Source organism: Lepisma saccharinum, chromosome 1, assembly GCF_977018435.1.
Source record: "Lepisma saccharinum chromosome 1, izLepSacc3.1, whole genome shotgun sequence".
NCBI lineage: Eukaryota > Metazoa > Arthropoda > Insecta > Zygentoma > Lepismatidae > Lepisma > Lepisma saccharinum.
In genome coordinates, this window is record NC_139229.1 from 84,614,506 (window position 1) to 84,635,283 (window position 20,778).

At 37.8% G+C, this 20,778-nt stretch overlaps 1 protein-coding gene across 2 annotated transcripts in view; it reads right to left on the reverse strand.

The window, feature by feature from the left end:
• The window catches only part of rtet (major facilitator superfamily domain-containing protein rtet), a 42,064-nt gene that overhangs the window by 3,482 nt on the left and 17,804 nt on the right, over positions 1 to 20,778 (reverse strand). For both annotated transcript variants that reach the window (XM_083134117.1, XM_083134109.1), the window contains exons 4-9: positions 19,879 to 20,037; positions 18,826 to 19,008; positions 15,868 to 15,973; positions 14,570 to 14,790; positions 12,267 to 12,357; positions 1,936 to 2,073 (exon numbers count right to left, since the gene is read on the reverse strand). In XM_083134117.1, the coding sequence (XP_082990243.1) occupies positions 1,936 to 2,073; positions 12,267 to 12,357; positions 14,570 to 14,790; positions 15,868 to 15,973; positions 18,826 to 19,008; positions 19,879 to 20,037 (898 nt within the window). The remainder of the gene's footprint in view (positions 1 to 1,935; positions 2,074 to 12,266; positions 12,358 to 14,569; positions 14,791 to 15,867; positions 15,974 to 18,825; positions 19,009 to 19,878; positions 20,038 to 20,778) is intronic.

Consider the following 20,778-nt stretch of genomic DNA (forward strand, 5'->3'; position numbering starts at 1 on the left):
TTGGCAACATTGATGTTGCTATAGTAACGAAAATAACAATTTGGAATAAAGTGACAAATGTGAATAAAAATGTGATTTGCTGCTTTTTCTTTCCTAGAAATATTCAGGTAGTTGTAAACTCAGTTCCCAGAAGTTTGGCTTCACATTTGCAAATTCTCAAAACCACACTTCATTTTAATATCAGTACACACATCATTAACCTTTTCAGTCCCAAGGCCATTTTCACAAGTAAGCCTCTCTGTCCCGAGCCGATTTTGAGCAAAATGCAGAGTTTCAATGAAATGAGTGTAGATCGGAGATTAATTGCCCTAGAGAGATGAGTGATATACCATTGTACGCGGAATGAACCAAACATTCAGACTATATGAAATTTATGCAAATTCGGCGTATATGTGGTGGGGGGAGGGGGCTAACTCTCAAAATTCCAAAATTTCGGGGGAAAAAAATTGGTTCCCCCACCCTCCCCCCAAGAAAAAAGTACATGACAGTGTCGACATGCACATGGGAAATGATCGCTGACATGTAAGGAACACAAAAATATTTGCATTATCATCATATGACCAATGTAACTTGAGTTGTACCCCCAAAAGGAATGGTCGGCACGCTACTGATTCAAGCTTCAAAAACCTTGAAATGACTTTAGCTCAGACTATTTGCCCTGGAGATATGAACGATATACCGTTGTATGCAGAATGAATCACAGATTCAGACGATATATAATTTATGCACATTCGGCATATATATGGAGGGGGAAAGGGGGAAATCCCCTGAAAATACTTTTTTTTTAAAAATGGGGTTTCCCCCGCCCCCCTCGAAAAAAATGTCAAAATGCACAAAATGCAAAATTTATGCAAATTTGGCGTATATATGGAGGGGGAAGGGAGAAAACCCCCAAAAATTATTTTTAAAACTTGTCACTTCACCCAAAAAATGTCCTCGCACTTGGGCACAAAACAACACCTACGCACAACATTCACGGACGAAAAGATAGAATGCAGTGAAAAATGAGCGCCGATTCTTGCAGCTGCTTGAAATTCTATTTTTAGACAATGCAGGGTAACCCCTGTCGCAACTTGTGGACACTTGTGCTAAAAACAAAGGTTTCCTTCAGCGCGCTTCGAAATTCCATTCTCACAACGCAGATTCAACAACCAGTCTTCCCCCTCCCCCACACACCCCAACCCCTGCTTGCACCCACACGGAAAACTTTCATTTTGACATCGGATACTGATAAACAAACTTCCTTCGAATGCAGTTCACAGGAGGGAGTGAAAAGCATTGCTTTAGAACAACAAAGCCGGTCTTCCTTTGTCGGCAAAAATTTTCCCTTGAAAAGAGACGCAAAAGAGAAGTCCCTTATCCCACCTTTTCCAATCCATTTTCATGAAGACAAAAAAAAAATGCAAAAAAACATTTCTGTTATATACATGTGTAAGGAACAATATATATTAAAAAAATCTAAATTCTAGCCAAAAATAGAAACGTTACAACGTAAAAACTACGACCTTGATACAGCATCTCGATCGAGATGCTTGGGACTGAAAAGGTTAAGCACAAAGACTCTAGTTACACATTCAAAAAATCTATTTTGTTCTATTTTACAGAAAATATTTTTTTTATTATATTTTGATAAGGGAAGGCAAATAATCTTAATTATTATTTAAAAAATAGGGTGGAAATTGTGCCCTGACTTCGATATCTCTGGTGTCGACTTGTGCTGTTTGTAAGGAAGAAAAGCAATTTCGAGACAGGTTACAGTGTCATGTGAACAGTTTGTGTTAAAATGCAACTAAGCAATCTTCCCAGCTAGGAATTTCCAATTTGCACACTGCTTCTATCACTTTTTTTTAGAACGACCCATAAATGTAATCTTTGTTTTGTGGCTAATGAACCACAGCTGAGAGATTAAAGTACAATGCAGTTTGCAACACTTACCAATGGATGCTACAATTGGTCCAATTGCTCTGGCCAGAGCCCCTAGAGAGCGGAAGATGCCCATCACGGTCCCCTTCTGATCAAACGATCCAAATTTGGAAGCCAATGTTGTCATGCATGGAACCACCATTGATGTAGCTGAACAGCACAAATTAGAATAATACCATATATTAGAGTAAGAATCATTCAGCAAAGGCATTTAAAACTATGCGATGTGAAATGTATATGGAACATTGCACATGTGAAGTAGGTTACAACATTGCATAACTACTGTCAAAATATTAAGAGATTATAAAATAGTTCACATTTACATGTAGCTAGCTAATACAAATGTACACAATAACAACAAACACAAGTTACTTCCGAACTTTTTTTTTAGTTAATTTCTCTAGACAATTCCACTTCCTTGATAAATTTTCAGGGTGACTACTCCAGGACCATTATGAAATTCAAGTATAATTCCTGGTTTTCAAGGCATCTTTCCAAAAATTAAAGGGCACAAACTAGGGATGTGACGAAGCTGAAAATTTACCGATGCCAATGTATACACGATAATTTTCGGAACTGATACCGATATTTAACCAATTCTGATACATAAGATTATTCAACAGAAATGGGATGTTATTTTCAGTATGACAAAAATAAATTTCCTATGCACATTCCTATTGCATATCATTAGAGGCATGTGAAATAACACATTGTAATGTTATTTTTTCATGTTTCTGAAACGTGTGAGGTGCATTTTCCTACCCTGTTTTGTCACGAAATGAACTGTAAAATGCGAAATATACTCTTAAACACGAAATTTAGTTTATATACTGACACGACACTTTCTGAAGTCTGAAGTATCCTGTGAGTTACACACTTCACGGAAAATTGATTAATTCTGCTGTAAATATTTGAGAAGCAAAAATGGATCTCTTTATACAGGAATAAACTTAATATTCTGGTAATGACTTAATGTGCTATTAGAAGGGATATGTTTATTTTGTGTAATAGTGCAGTTTTTAAATCAAATTTGGGATTATATTTAAAACCAGAATGTCATTTTAAATACCGCTTTATCACCGTTATAACAGCGAAATTTCATTTTCTTTACAACTTTTGAAACCGAAATTGACTTTTGTTGTACCGAAATTTTGCTTTTTTATTTACCAAAAATATGTGCCTCTACATATCATAGAAGCGCCACCTGTGCAACCGGGTGCCGTGGGAGGAGATAAGACGTACCCTCGACTGCTTTCCCTGTGGTCTTTTGGAAGATGGAACAGTCAACAATGCAGGTGAGCTATTTACAGCTGCCATTCATGCAACGGTGAACGACCTTGTCTCTTCGGAAAGAATAGCATCTCGCCGATTTCCAAGTTGGTTCGACTTCAAAGTGCGCGATGTACTGGCTAACAAGAATCGAGCCTGGCAAGTTGGGAAGGACTTCCCGAGTGAGCACACTTACAATGCTTTTGCTGTTCTTCGACGGCACTCAAAGTAGTTACTCCGAAACAAATACAAAGAATATATAAACAATATCAATGCAACTTCTTCAGTCTAATAAAGTCGATAAGAAACAACAGCAGAATTCCTCTTGAAATTACACACAATAGTGAAAGAGCGAAAGGTGACCGAAGGGCTGAACTCTTAAATGCTTATTTCCATGGTAACTTCTGTCCACCTGCCCCCTTGCAACGTTGCCAAACGTAAGATCAGTCTGTTCTTCCTCTCTAACAAAGCTTGCCACTACAACCGATGAAGTGAAAAGTCTATTGTTGTCTCTCCCAGCTCACCGTGCCCTAGAGCCGGACAATATCAACACCATGTTCCTGAAGAAAACTGGGGAATCCCTTTCTTATCCCCTCTGCATTCTTCTGAATAGATGTTTCTCGGAGGGCGTCTTTTCTCACGCTTGGAAGCAAGCTAACATCACTCCCATTCCCATTCCCATTCACAAAAATGGCAACAAATACCTTGCTTCTTCCTATAGGCCAATCTCGTTACTCTCTCCTCTGTCCATCATTTGTGAAAAAGTCATCAAAGACGGGTTATATAAATTTGTTTCTCCGTACCTTAGCTCAAATCAACATGATTTTCTTTCTGTTAGTTCCTGTCTTACGAACCTGTCTGTTTTTCTCTCACATGCTATGAAATGTATTTCAAACAATTCACAATTGGACGTTATATATATATTTTGATCTAGCCAAAGCTTTCGATACTGTCAGTCATCGTCTTTTGATTCACAAATTATGCAATAGATTCAACATTCATGGTAACTTTCTTAACTTGCTCACAGATTACCTTAGCGATCGCCAACAACGTGTAGTCCTTCCAGGAACTCTATCTAACTTTCTTCCCATCCTTTCTGGAGTACCACACGGCAGTGTTCTAGGACCCCTCTTGTTCATATTATTCGTCGATGACCTTACCGACCATCTCACAGCTGTCTCTAGTAATTACCTTCTTTTCGCAATGACTAAGATTTTCAGAGAAATCTCCACTTCCAACTATGCTCATCTTCTCCAGAATGACATAACAACGTCTTTTTCATGGTGCCTGACATGGAAACTTACATTAAATCCTCAAAAATGTACTACTCTCACAATCTCTCTCTTAAAAAGAACCTGTTCAAGTCAACTTACTCCATCTTTGGCAATAACATCAAAGCAGTATCATCTCATAAAGACCTAGGCAATTTTTTCAACCAAAAAACTCACATTTGAAGAACTACTACTGGCACGACAAAAAAGGCTATGTACTGTATTGTTTCACCGAAATTAGTGACATCTCAGCCCTCACCTTGTACTTCAAATCATTCATCTCCCCAATAATAGAATATTGCTCTCCCATCTGGTCCATGGCATGTCCCGCTCAGCTCTCGAGAATCGATTCTGTTCTTAACTTTTTCCTTGCTATAGTTCGTTACAGGGTTCCCTCATTACGCAATTTTTCAACACCACATCTCCTGTCCTTTCTAAACTTACATACTCCCTATCAGCGCCGTTTACTGAATGATTTTAGGTATCTTTACAAAATTGTTAATGGCAAAATCCGTTGCAACACGCTCCTCCAGGACCACTTTCGAGTGCCTATGCACTCAACACGCAACACAAATCTATTTTACACAAAAAAGCCTAGACTGGAAATTCAAAAAAGATCGCTCTTCCACAGACTTCCCACTCAATATAAGGACCTCCCATCAAGTGCTGATGTATTTTCCACAGAGTACGCCTTTCGGTCAACCATTAGAAATGTTGCTAAATAATATTTAATTGTGCTATCTTGACTTATTTATATTAATATTTTGTCTTATTTTGTTATTTTTATTTTTGTTCTTTTCATTGTTACTGATTTCAGTTTAAAATGGCTACGTGCTCTATCTGAAATTTTCTCAATAAATAAATAAATATGTATATACATATACCGGGTGATCTGTTTGAGATGTTAGAAAAGTAAACTATTGTGTACAATAGGTTAATGTACGTATCTCTGAGCAGTTTTTTGTAATATATGCAGAAAGGATATGTAAGTTCTGAGTGAGTGCAGGTTTACAGACATCAGCCATGTGGCTGTACTTGTGTGCATATAACACTTGAAAATTTCACATCCCATACGATACATTGTGCGTTGTTGTGGCGTGACCATCTTTATCTACCATAAATGCTAGCGCCACACAGCTGAAGTCTGTAAACCTCCACTCACTCGAAACTCACATCCTTTCTGCACATATTACAACAAACTGCTCAGAGATACATACATCAACCTATTGTACACAACTGTTTACTTTTCTGACATCTCAAACGGATCACCTGATATATTCTCAAGACAGAATATTTCATTGCATCTAAAAAAAAAAAGTGGTTATGTGAACCTTTAAGAAGAACATAGATTCTCAAGAGATTTAACATTAGTGCACAAGCAGTTCTTTGAAATACAAAATGAATTCCTGTTCTGAATGTTGTAAATTTAATGTTGGCAGATTCAAGTTCAGAAACACACATTTTGGAAGCACTTCTGGAAGTAACCTACTTCTTCTCGCAAATCTTTCCAGCAACACTGAATACTGATGCAGCAGGTATCCCAAGTATTTTCTCACCACTTGCTTTAGGTTTGGATACTCATTTTTGAGTTGGTGTTTTAAGTCCACTTTATGCACAGTAAGGCTAATCAGGACTGGACCTACAGTTTAAAGTGGGATCCGAACCACTATGCGCCTCCATACTAATTTTTGAATTTCCAATACAAGAGCGGATCCTGGTCACTTGGACTAGTTGGTTCAGCAATGTACTCTTTTATTTCTGATTTTAAGGTAGGTTGGTCCTCTGAATGAGAGTTTGCAATAATTTTATTACAAAAACTATACAAATGATGAAGAAACATAACCTAATTTTCAATAAATCTTACAAAATTAAAATATAAAACTTATTAGAAGGTAAACTCTAGTATTATCTGTACGGGTTTAAATATCGGATTTTTGCCGATGCCAATATGTCAATTTCTGTCGATTTTCATACATCTGTAATCAGCTTCGGCACTTTCCTAGTACAAACAGATGCTTTCTCCTTTTCAACCTTACGTATTACCGCCTCTAATAACTCACACACAAATATATTAACAGCATACAGTGTCTGTGTGATTCCAATGTATCCAAAAATTCTAATTTCATTCGATTAAACAGTATATATATATATATATATATTATATATATATATTTAAAATATTTAATTAATGTGCAGTTTACATTTGCTACTTCATATACTCAGATTCGAAATACATCTACAAACACAAGTCGAAAATATCAAGGGATACACACACACTAATCTACGGAAAATTGTTCATTTTATAAGAATTTTAAACTCAAATTTCAAATCAACATCAGGATAACAAAGAAAATACTGCTCTACCTTTTGAAAATCCACTATCAAATCTCTTTACATTAAATTTTGTGTTCAGTAAAATATATTTGTATTCTGGCTTTCCAATGGATCATGTATAATTTGGTTAAAAGGCCGCTTAACTTGGTCATGGAGCAACTAGTGATGTATTTTGGTTGCTTGTTGCAGTGGTTCTCAAACTTTTATGAGACCACAGTCCAGTAAATTTATTTCTTACAAGTCGATGCCCTGATCCCAACAATGTCACTCATAAATACATTTCTGATCTTTAAAGTTTATATGGAAATTAGTATGCAGCCTTAATTAAAATTGATATATCAACTATGGCATAACCATACTTCAATTATGTATAGACTTGCTGAATAATATAAACTTAGATTATTAAAATGAGTCGTCAACTTCTGTGTGCAACGGACCTCTTGCAGCCTGGCAGTTGAGAATCACTGGCACTAAAACTGAAGCAGAAGCAAATAAGACTGGTCGCAAATGGCAAAAAAATCTATTTAAAAAATTTGGACTGTACCTACAGTTTGAAATGCTGAGGATTGAACCTCGGACCCCTTCTCATTACAAGGCACCAGCATTACTTTATTCCACTCCAGAGGCTCATTCATGATTATAAAAGGAACCTTCTAAAAAGGCCGGCCTTTTTCCAACAACAGTACTTGCAATTTGTTCTCTGTGATTTACAGGCAGAATTAAATCTTAATCTCTGATGAAGTAGCAAACAATGTTATTAAGTATAGAGAACACTCAGACTGAAGCAACACATGACAGTGTGGGATTTTTTACATTGAATGAAGTGTCAAGTGACTTGGACCCCTTCAGTCTGTAAGCAAAAATCCCAACACACATGCGCAAACAAGACATACAGGTATTGGACAAAATAATGGAAACACCAGTCAGAAGGAGGACATATTTTCAATGTGCCTGGTAACACTGAGCACGGCGGAAATCAACCTTCCCTTGTTTGTTGCAGGTAGTATGGACTGTGCACTGACAGTAGAGTGAGGCAGTGTGGTAGTGGACGTTGCGCAGGTGCGGTGAGTGACCAGCATGTCTGACCTGACGAAGTTTGAAAGAGGTCGAATTGTTGGTGCCCGTCTCGCTGGAGCATCTGTGAGCAAAACAGCGACGTTATGCGGTGTAACACGAGGCACGGTCTCAAAAGTCATGACCGCATACACAGTGCACGGTAAAACAGGGTCTGCTAAGCACAATAATGATCAGAAGCCGAAGCTGCAGGAGAGGGACCGCTGGGCTTTGAAGCGTATGGTGACGTCACAGAAGATAACAATGGCCGCCAAAGTGACTACAGAACTTAATCAGCACCTAAACACCCCAGTGTCATGCAAACCAGTGAGGCGGGAACTGCATCAAATGGGTATCCATGGACGTGTTGCTATTGCCAAGCCCCTAATAACTGACACGAATGCTCGAAGGCGACGTGCATGGTGCAATGACCACAAAACTTGGATGTTGGAGGAATGGAAACGTGTCATTTGGTCAGAAGAGTCTACCTTAACCCCCTTCCCCACCACTGGACGTGTGTTTGTATGGAGAACAGCATACGATGTGGACTGTCTTCGCCCGACTGTCAAACATGGTGGCGGCTCTATTATGGTCTGCGGTGCTAGATCATGGTATTCGGCAGCCTCCCTTGTCACATTACATGGTCGGGTCACAGCAGCAGTATATAGAGAACTCTCGGGTAACCAAGTTCACCCAATGGTGCAAACCTTATTTTCAGACGGGAATGCCATCTTCCAGGATAACAATGTCCCCATCCATACCGCTGGCAGTGTTCAAGATTGTTTCCAGAGCATGCTGATGACGTTCAACATCTTGCCTGGCCCGCCCAGTCCCCAGACCTTAATATCATCGAGCCTCTGTGGTCTGTTTTGGAAACCAGGGTTCGGCGTCGATTTCTACCTCCTTCGTCTCTACCTGAACTGGAGGCTGTGCTGCATGAAGAATGGCTTCAAATTCCACTCACCACCATTCAAGACTTGTATCGGTCTATTACGTCCCGAATTCAAGCTGTATTGCATTCTAAAGTTGGCCCAACACAGTATTAATACATGATGTTCAGACTTCCACAGGTGTTTCCATTATTTTGTCCAATACCTGTAGGCAACATAATGCACGCCACTGAAGGAGCTTTCAGACTGCAGTCGCAGATGACAAGCGACACAGTCTTCTTCAGTATAAAGTAAAACATTCATTGTGCATGCCAAGAACAACAGACCAAAGCGGCACAATGCACGCCATTGAGAACACGGTATAGTCCGAGCAACATGCAAGGGACATGTTTAGCTCATTGTCACACTTTGGTTCGAAAGGTCTGCTTCCAAGTGACACATGTCACTTTGGTCTGAAAGTTCCCTGAGAAAATGGTACAGGCCAAGCAACACTTGAAGCTTATGTTGCTTCGGTTCGAAAGATTACATTTACTTCTAAGTGTTGGTTTCCAAGAGCCACGTATCGCTTCCATCTCAAAGCTCCATTAAACAGGATATATACACACACTCACGTAATACGTATAGTTCTGCTTATGTGTTGTGAATAGTAAAGATTTTTAATTGTCCCGCAACATCGAATACGTATTTTGATATTAACATTTGTTTCATATTTTATGACATCAACATTTAAATTAACATGTAAAAGCTTGTTTTAAGTCCATTCCATGGTCAGATGTGTTCATCAGAACTACACGTCCTGACTACAAGAAACTTACATACTGGGGGGAAGCTCACAGGCCCTCATCTTTTTTTTTTATCACTAAAATTCAAAAAAACATTTTATTATTGAATCATTGCTTCCTTTGCCGATTACATACGTACAATTATTTATTAATTATAATAATTACAAAAATTACTATCATTAATAAAAAATTGTAACCAATTATTGCACGAGAGTGTCACATATTTCATTCGCTAAAACTCAGAAAAACCATAATAATTTTATATTAATGCTTTTTTGTTTGTAGAGGTGCAGTTGTTTATTAAATACAATAATTACAAATATTACCATCTTTACCAACCAATTGCACACTGTCAATGGCATGAGTGTCGAATGAGATGCATTCAAAGATGGCGCCTGATATCCCCATATTTTGTCTCCTCGTTACATTTCATTTATGTTGTTATGAACAAAAGTTACACAGAAATATTGGGAACATCCTAGGAAACAATGTAATTTATTTTCAAAAAGGAAAAATCTAAAAAGTAGAGGTGGTGAACCAGCAAGCCCCCACCACTCCCCCCCCCCTCTCCCTCGGTAAGCTAGCGTTAAAATTGTATATGAACCAATGCAATATGTGCCACTGGGATTGGCCAATATTTGCCTCTTTGCTGCTACATCATGTATTTTTTTAGCTAGTTGTACAATATGTCACTACAAACCTGTAAACTCAACAGTAACTTTAAGTGAAATAGGTTAGCTGTAATTGGTAAAAAGCCAAAAGCCAAAATTTCTGTTGTTTTTCCAAAAAAGCTGGCTTTTTATAAAAAAAAAACATCCATTCAAAAAAGCCAGCTTTTTTGCATCTCTACAAGGTCCTCAATCTTACACTTTTTGATTCATTTGAAATTAGGCATATTGGAAGGGCCACCTGCGATACGAAAGTATTCGAAGTAGTAGATCCATATTTTTTGCATTTCCGAAATCACAGTGTTGGAAACTGTGCGATTTTGACCATTTTTCCAACATTTTGTTAACTTGAAATTGCAATATTTCTGCAACCAGGGCACCTATAGAAGTGATTTGGGCAACCTTAGAAAGGTCTTGAAAAGCTTTCACACAAAATATAGCATGCTTATGTCAGGTTTAAAAAAACAACAATTGAAGTTAGTGTAAAGAAAACTTTTGTAGCAATTTTCTCAAAAACAGGTCTTTACAAAATATTATGTGTCATACATACACTATTACTCAATAACTGTACAAAATTTAGAAATGGGACGCCAATGGAATCCAGAGTTATGTTAGATTTAGGTTAGGCAATGCATTATAACGGATTTTGATAGACAAATTCCTAATATTCAAAAGTAAAAGTCTGACAGAAATGAAAGATAACATTGTTTAAATTAACACACATGAATATGATGCGTAATCCCCAGTTAATATAAATACAGGGTGATTTGAAAGTCTGATCTTTGTCTTTGAAAGTCTTTGTCCCCCAACACCCCATTTCCTGTTTTCTCAAATGATTTAGCGATGTATTGAATACCGTAATGCTCAGCTTCTTATACAGTGTGTTTCAAAAGTTTCACAACCCAAACTTTGAAAACGTATATCATGAAAACCGTAAGAGGTATTTACACCGAGTTATAAAGTCTCATCCATTGAGATGTTTTTCAATGCTTAAAATTATCAGTTTTCTCCATACAGAAAATTTAGATAAATTAATAACTGGCAGAAGGCAGCGTTAAATTTTTACCAGAAATGCAATTTTGAATAAGAAAAATAAGTAAGAAATTATCAAAGGGTCATAATCAGATGTCTGATGCCATGTCAGTCTGTCATTTGCGACCAATATCGGTCATGTGCAACATTTGATGGATTTTTTATTGGCGATTTTATGGGTTGAGTGAAAAAGTGCCAATTTTGGGACATAATGGCAATGCTAGCAGGTCGAAATATTGTCAACAGACTCACGCCACATGTGCCTAAGTATTGGCTATACATTTACTTGAAAAATCATAAACCAAGAATTTGTGTCGAAATTGGACTCTTTTGAGAATCCTAGTCTTGTCTCTGGTTACACTGAATTCTCTTCGCTCACTTTCGACGCTACTATGCCTGTTCTATTAATTGATTCAACATGGCGTATTCTTTGGAGCAGCACATGTGCATTGCTGAAGAGTATTTTACTACTTATTCTTACACTCATGTGCAAGAGGTTTTCCAAGAAAAATCCCTGCTTCTGCTGTACCTCACAAAGCAACTGTTTTACGACTAGTCAAAACACCAACAAATGATCCCACAAATTGTTAAGAGTTGGTATTATTATTTAAGATTAGGCACACACAGAAGATGTACTACGTACAAATTTTCAGCGAAAAATGCAGGCTCGACCAGGACCCGAACCAGGGTCTCTGGCATACCGTACAATTTCTCTAACCACTGAGCTACTGAGGCAACCTGGCCTCGCCGGATTTCTCACTCTCGCTGTTTTACCTGTGTGGAATCGTTTCTGCCAGTGCTACCACAACAGAACAGGATCTGTTCAACACTGGAATTTCGGAAATACAAAAGTATTCAGTATGCCAAATTTGAAATGAATCAAAATATGTGAGGTTGTGCCTCTTCATTGTTTGATTTGACATGGAATGGCCCTGGCATGTTAAATAGTTATAAAATACTTTAGAACAACATTTAATAGCACAATACTTTTAATATATAAATCACTAATAAGCTTCAATAAAATTTAAAAAAGAAAGTACTTACAAATTGCAAATAATAGCAGTCCAATATATAAGAGAACTGGTGACGTGGCCAAACCAACACAAAGGAATGATGGAATAATAATAAGTAGACCCTGAAATTAAAGATGCCATATTTATAAAAATGTAACCAATACACTTCTGAGTCTGATTCCATTAATTGTCCCATACTGGAACACAACAGAATTATAAAACTTGAAATATTAAGAAAGAGTACAAACATGGACATCCTCAGAATGTTTTCCAGGAAGGGGAAAGCAAGGTATATTTTTTATAGTGGGACGGACAAAATACATTATCTCCCATAATAGTGTTACCCTCACATGGAACACTACTTGAAGTTATGCTCCTGCAAAGCCCTTTGGTTTAACCGTAGCTTACCCAAAGTGGGGGGATGCCCACCATCTCTAATTTTTTTTTCATATTTCAACTGAAAATTTTTATAAAAAATTGAAAATTAAATACATTGTTCACAAGGGTCTTCGCAATATTTATGCATTACTTTTCTTGATAAAAACGTAAATGTAATGTAAATAGGAGGCAAAATGTACTTGGGCACCATCTTTGAATGCGTGTAATTTGAAACACTCAAGACTAGTGTTGGTAATGGTGGTAATTATTGTATAAACAATTGCCCCTCCAAAACAAAAGAAGCAGTATATTATGGCTTGAGCTCTAGTGAAAGGTAAAATACGAGGTGTGTTAAAAGACTGAACTTTTTTAATAGCACACCAATGGTTGCAGATGCCGTGATCCGGCTACCGTGCACACCTAGCAGCATATCTTGGTAAGAGATCGCCTTTTACTAGGTTCTAATCTATGCCTTAGTTGTCGAGTAGCAGCCGATTGAATGAGGTTGTGCACAAGTGGCTCATCAGATTAGTGACAAAGCAACAATTAAAGAGTTGGAGGAACAACGCATGTGTGTGAAATTTTGCGTAAAACTTGGGAAAACTTTTACGAAAATATACAGGGATAACTGCACGAGCCGAACGCAGTGCTATGATTGGTTTATGCACTTAAAGGAGGGCAGGAGTTCGATTCCCGAAGAACGAAGGGCTGGGCGACCTTCCATGTCAACAGACGACCAAAATGTTGAGATTGTTCGCACCGTGATTCGTGAAAATCGTCGTTTAACTGTCCGTGAGGTTGCTGAAGAAGTTGGCATAAGGGTAGGATCCTTTCATAAAATCCTGACTGAAAAACGTGACATGCATCGCATCAGTGCAAAATTCATTCCGCATTTGTTGACAGATTACCAGAAGCAGGTCAGACGGTAAACAAGGAAGTCTACCAGAGGATTCTAACACAATTGAGAGATGCTGTGCGTAGGAAGAGGCCTGAACTGTGGGGGAATCAGTCGTGGATGTTGCATCACGACAATGCTCCACCGCACACATCGCTCCTTGTCACAAGTTATGTGGTAAAAAATCGCACTTCTGTTGTGCCCAACACACCTTGGCTCCTGCAGACTTATTTCTCTTTCCCAAACTGAAACCAACTTTGAAAGGACCACGTTTCCAGGCCATCGAGGAAATTCAGGAAAATGGGACGAGACTATTGCGTGCCATCGAAGAAAGTGCATTCCAAAATTGGAAGAAACGATGGCAATGGTGTATTGACGCTGGGAGGGAGTGCTTTGAAGGGGGTAGTGGTTGAAAGTGTGTATCATGAGCAATAAAGCAAAAACAGCAAAGTTCGGTCTTTTTTTAACACAACTTGTATGTGTGTGACACTCATGCAATAGTTGGTTATTATTATTAATAACGTTAATTTTTGTAATTATTATAATAAATAACTGCACATATATAATCAACAAAGGAAGCAGTGATTCAATATACAATGGTTTCTTAAATTTTAGTGATTTAAAAAAGTGTGGGCCCAGGTAAGTAAGTTTCTTGAAAGGCACGGGAAAGCTAGGGTTAATATAAATTACTGTCACTGAAATGAAATTATATGTGAAATATGTAATTTATAATTTTCGTCTGACATTCATTTTCCAGGGTGGAGCATGCCCCCCACCCCTCCAGACCTTCACGGGTACAAAGTTTTGATTTTCTACATTTTTGTCTTAATACAAATACACCTCAAGTAAAATGTATGTGTGGCTTCTTATCTAAACACTCGTGTTTCTTAATGAATACAAGTAAATGATTAAGTGTTGCCAGGGTCCAATAGCCTGTAGTTTTGCACATGGAATATGACAAACAACCTAACCAACTAGTACTTCTCAAACAAGCATTTTTTACTGAAAATCATAGAAATGATATATTGTCCAAGGTGAATGCAATAGCAATATGAACTAACCATCACTGCCATATCCTTCACTTTATCTTCAGGAATTTTCCTGACGAATCCTCCCTGCATGATGGCCATTGTCAGCCCAATCACAAAAAACATCTTCCCTTGCTGCATGGACGTGTAATTGAACTGATGGTGAGTGAGGAAGGTCAATGTGAATTCCAAACCGGAGTACAGGAACAGGTAGATGAAATAGACGTATCCCAGCTGGCACAGGGTTTTCAACTCTGCAAAATACACGAGAGGAAAAATTATACCCTGAACTTAAATACCAAACAAAAATCATAATTACTACATGGCAGACAATATACAGCACCAAATGGAAATACATAGTTTGTGGTTTTTGTGGCACACACAAAAAACCTTCAGAATTTGGCAAAGAAACCAAGCATGTTACTATTTATTGAAATTTAAGCTGTTTCTCTCATCATTGTACATCAGATTCTACAAGACCGCTATTACATCACTGCTTCAAGTAAAATATACTAATTTTTTGTACACACTAAAATATTTACACACGAACATCAAGGCAAGCAAACAATTACTAATTTCAAATACCAGTTGTATGAGGAAAAAAATAGGTTAACTTTTCATATTCACTGGATTGCAATCAATAATTCCACATTGTCCACATGCAAGAAAGTATTTCAATTAAATATTTCATGTGGCATTCCTTTATAACCATGATGTGATGCTCAATTACATATATTTCTTGAACTACTTGTTAGCAAATTGGAATTTGTATCATTATTATGAAATTTTATACCATTTTCCATTGGACTTTATTAGGCAAAGTGTTCTGTGCACATTGCATCATGCCATCAAGGCACATGGAGGATGTGGAAGTATGGCTCCACACATTTTTGATCTTGGTCATCTCTTGTGGTGATGTGATGTGATCAGCACTATTCTTCATCTACATTTTAGGGTTCTAAAATTTATTAGAGGGTGAGTGAACCCCAAAGCCACTTTCTATGGACGACAAGATATATATAAAAAATTCCAACCTTACATCAGCCATCCTGGGAATCAAACATGGGTCTCCTGTGTGGCAGTCAGATGTCCCACTTACTGAACCATTCTGGCTCCTGGATTTTATATTAACCATTAAATATATAAAAGGCACACCAATAATGAAAATACTTAATTTCTACATATGATATATTCAATTTCCAATTTCCATTCATAATCATGCCAATATGCACTGCAGGAGTCTAAGATTACAAACGTCAGTTCACAGTGATGTTGGTTAACTATGTTTAGTAACACATTGTGTCCAACATACTACTGGATAATCAACTTACCTTTCTTGGATATACCTTCCACGGCCCTAAAGCCGAAAAGGTCTGGAAGATTTACGTATGCTGCAGCTTGTCTCAAACTGTTGGCCACTGACGAAGCTCTCTTCTCCTACAACATGTAAAAAAAATGAATGATTGCTAATGAACAAGCTAAACGCAGTAAATGCAATAAATTTACAAATGTACATGATTGCTCAGAATTGCATTCCTAGCCTTGACAACTTGGTACAAACCTCTGTGTCCTTTGTACAGAACCATATGCTACTACAGCCTCATCGATGGCACAGTGGTTGCGTCATCGCCTTGTAATCAAGGGGTCCCGGGTTCGATACCCAGTGGTTTGGATCCCACTTTAAACTGTAGGTGAAGTCCCAATTAGCCTTACTGTGCATACATGGACTTAAAGCAGCAACTCAATCAATCAATTAATCATATGCTACTACAGTGCCTTTATTTGGTTACTGTGCTGCTTAAATGCAGCCTGCACAGTGACTGGAGCCATGCCTCTTGCGGGTGCTATATGCTTCAGTTGGAATACATACATCCGATTTCTCAGGCAAGAGCCACGTTCAAGTAGCACAATAACAAAATGAAGCCATTGTAGACTCATCATCATCTGATAGTAACACGACAGAACTCCTTACACAATATGAAAGGATTAACACCGCGGTGGCTCAGTCGGTAACGCGTCTGACTACCATGCTCAAGGTCCCGGGTTCGATCCCCGGCCGGTTCAAATCCGGGAACTTTTCTAACGGTGGAAGCGGCCCCGGCGCCTACCCAGCGTCGAATAACATGGGTACCTGGGGGAAACCCTGGGGGGTAAAGGCGGTCAGGGGCGTGATGCTGATCACATCACCCCCACTCACGACCGGATCAAGAAAGTGTGGGGCGTTACCCCCACACCCCCTATACGCCTTAATGGCGTGGTGCTATGCACAGGGGAACACTTTACCTTTACCTTTTTTTTTTTTTTTACCTTAGAATGCTTAACAACTCAAACAGCAATTCCACTTAGTGGTACATAAGACTCTAATTAATAATCAGCCCCTACCCAGTGTTTTTATTTCTCTCACACAGTATTGTTGATGGCAGGGTTGTTCAAAGTCCAGGAACCCATAAAGTCTAATGGGTTCTATTGGAATACAAATTATAGCTTACCTGGTGACATGATTTAAACAAGTGTTCACGGGTTACAGGCCAGGTTAAAACCTGAGAACAATGTATGCACTCAAAATGTTGGAAGCTAACGCCGATTTAACCTGGCTGGTAACCTGAGAACACTTGAAGCAAGTCTTGAAGCTTTCCTGGCGACAAATGATGAAAGAGAACACTAGTTTGGGTTCTATTGGTTTCCGCAATAGGACCGGAACCTCTTCTACTTTTTTTTTTTTTCTTTTTTTTTTTTTTACATATTGTTTCATTTCAATACACATCTTGAACCATATTTAAATTGATCCAGAAAAAAGGTTCTTTACAGTTCAGAACCCACTTACGCTTGCTGATTTTCTCTCCTCGAGAGAAATTAAGTTCATTTACAATTCCTGGACCTTTAAAAACCCTGGTTGAAGGCCACTGTTGTTGTGATTGATTGATTTGGTTTATTTTGCTTCGCCTTTCTGCCACTTTTGGCTAATCATGATGATGATATGATGAAATAGATGAAGGGATGTTCACGAAGGCCAGGATTCGAACGCAGGGTGTACTGTTATTATGGTAGGAACAATTCTGGTTTTCAGTTCACCTAAAAAGAGATGAACTGAAGTAGACTTCATCTTGAACAGCAACTGTTTCAAACTATGACATCAATGCAATATTGATCAAAGTTTTTCAGTAAGCCTTTTAACAGTTGGGCTGAAAAGTTCGTAGGCTAACATAGTAAAAAATATTTTTTTGACAAAATTCGATTTTATTATTCAATATAGTTGCCTTCGAGGGCGATACAACGATTATAGCGGTCATACAATTTTTCGATGCCATTTTTATAGTACGATTTCTCTTTAGCCTCAAAATAGGCCTCAGTTTCAGCGATTACCTCTTCATCAGTGCTAAATTTCTTTCCAGCGAGCATTCTTTTAAGGTCTGCAAACAGGAAAAAGTCACTGGGGCCAGATCTGGAGAATATGGTGGATGAGGAAGCAATTTTATTACGGTTGAATATCGCTAAACATTGCTCCGAATCATCAAAACGTTGTTGCTTTTGATCGATTGTGAGCACGCGCGGCATCCATTTTGCACACAGCTTTCGCATGTTCAAATATTCATGCACAATATGTCCAACACGATCCTTTGATATTTTTAAAGTCTCAGCTATCTCGATCAACTTCACTTTACGATCATTTAAAATTATTTTGTGGACTTTTTTGATGTTTTCGTCGGTAACAGCCTCTTTGGGGCATCCACTGCGTGCATCGTCTTCGATGCTCATTTCGCCTCGTTTAAATTTAGCAAACCACTTCTCAACGGTTGATTTTCCTGGTGCAGAGTCCGAATAATGTTTATCAAGCCAAGCCTTGGCTTCAACAGTATTTTTTTTCGCCAAAAAGCAATGCTTTATTAACACACGAAATTCTTTTTTTATCCATTTTTTCACAATAACAAAAGCTGCTTCACTCACAATGCTATATCTCACGAACTAATTATCCGGCAGCTGTGAAATTTATACACGTATCTTTTGAAGGTTAGTACTAAGTAAAAATCACATGGATTTAATTCTAGTACCGCCATCTATGAGTCAGCCTACGAACTTTTCAGCCCAACTGTTATATTCTGTGGGCACTATCATTTCTTTGTTTCCAGTTTGAAAATTAGACACCATGAAAACACCACCAATAACTTCAAATCACCTTGGAGTCATGGACACTTCTTGAACGATCACATTGAAAGTAAATGGGACTGTTAAAACCCAGAAGTGTCAGTGACTGTACATGCTAGATGCCTACATAAAAAAGGTTAACCTACCTTTGGAAGAGTTTCCTTGAATACAAAAGTGACAAATACGACATCCAGAATTGCCAGGAGCAGCGCAAACAAGGCAGGAACAACAAACCAGTCTCCTGACTGAGAGTGTGACCACTGGGCGAAGGCTGCTCCTATCACAGGGCCCACTATGAAGCCAACAGAGAAGGCAATGCCCACAAAAGCCTGCAAACATACATAAATGTTGCTTTAAAAATATAAATAAGATTTTTTTTTTTAAAAAAAGGTTAATATTTATATCTTAATCACTTATCTGCAAAACTGTTTTTTTCCTTTAACTTTAAAATTTGGCACACACAGGTGATGTACTAGGTAGAAATTTTAGGCAAAACCAGAGCTGGCTCGGTAGCAGTTTGTAATATAATTGCACAGTATGCCAGAGAACCAGGTTTGAGACATGGTTGAGCCTGATTTTTTTTTTTTTTTTGCTGAAATTTATACACTTGCTTTTTTCTCTTGCATTACACAAATACATGTAAATACATTCAAAAAGGTTTGTGGAAATGTGGGGTACAGACTGCATGGAACCACTTTCGCTCGCTAGTTCGCGACTTCCATGCTCGAGCGAATATAATTTTAATATGATAATAATCACAGACACATGTGTAAAATATCCGATCTGGCAGTTTCAGCACACAATCATTTGTTTCACTTTGATATATCAATATTGGTAAGATTATCTTTATTTTGCACCAGTTTTGCATGAAAATAATTATGATGACATAACATGTAATTTAATATTCTAATGTAATTTTTGTATATTTTAAAGCAAAAATCTTGTTCAATTAAGTGGAATGCATACACACTATTATCAATGAATAGCTTTTAATTATTACAGTTTTCAAGTATCGGCATCGGTTCAGCCCTATTAATTACAAAATGATATTCAATAACAGATAAATATGAGACGGATATCATTATACTATCTAAAAATCGTGCTATTCTAAATAACAAAAATATCTTATTAAGGTGAGGTAGGAGTAGCTCACAAATCTTGAAATTTACGGTATTTAGCTTCTAAACCTAAAAACTTACCATTCCTCTTGCCCGTGTCACAGGTGAAGAAACGTCTGTGATTATAGCCATTGATAGGCTCACGTTTCCCTTGCTTATGCCTCCCAGCACTCTAGCTAGGACAAAAAGAGTGAAATTCTTCGACAAAGCCCACAGAACATATGACAAGGAAATGCCTATCTGTAATAAGATAATGATACTTCAATGATTTTTGCACTAACACATTAAAATAAAAGTTCTAAAACTAAAAAGTACACAGATATCACAACTTAAATGAAACAGCCACATGAGCAAAAACAAAAACTGTAAATGTCTTGACACAACTCCGGTTTCTCCCCACTTTTTTCGTTCTGATGAAGATAAACATTGACCACACTTCCGTTACTCCCAGCATTAATCTGAGAATGCTAGCAGATCGAATTTTTTAAAATCCTAAAATAATGCACATTTCTCTTGATAAACATCGTATTTCCATTCTGTCTATGATCCCTCTCCCAAAGACTTGTAAGTTTTACCCACTATAGTCCTCATTGACTACAGCAGGTAATGGCTTCGAAAAATGCAATCATTCCTTACATGCAATGTAAGGAAAAATCTAAATTTTCACCAAGATCAAATTTTATATTCACAGTCCCTTCTAAAACATGTGCACACCCTTGAAATTGAAAAATCTGAATAAACTTCTAGGAAACCGATCATCAGGAGATGTGGCGATGACAAAGCAAAATAATAAAAATATTGCTTTTTAAATATTTTAGAGAAGTAAAAAATAAGTAAGAATATTCGCATATTTGAGCAAAATTAGTCATGTGACACCATGAAACAGCTAGAAATATGCAAGAGATTCACTAAGTTGAGCACATCGAAAGGAGAGCCTAGTCCTACTGCTCATGCCCAACTGCATGCAACACTCTGCAGGGT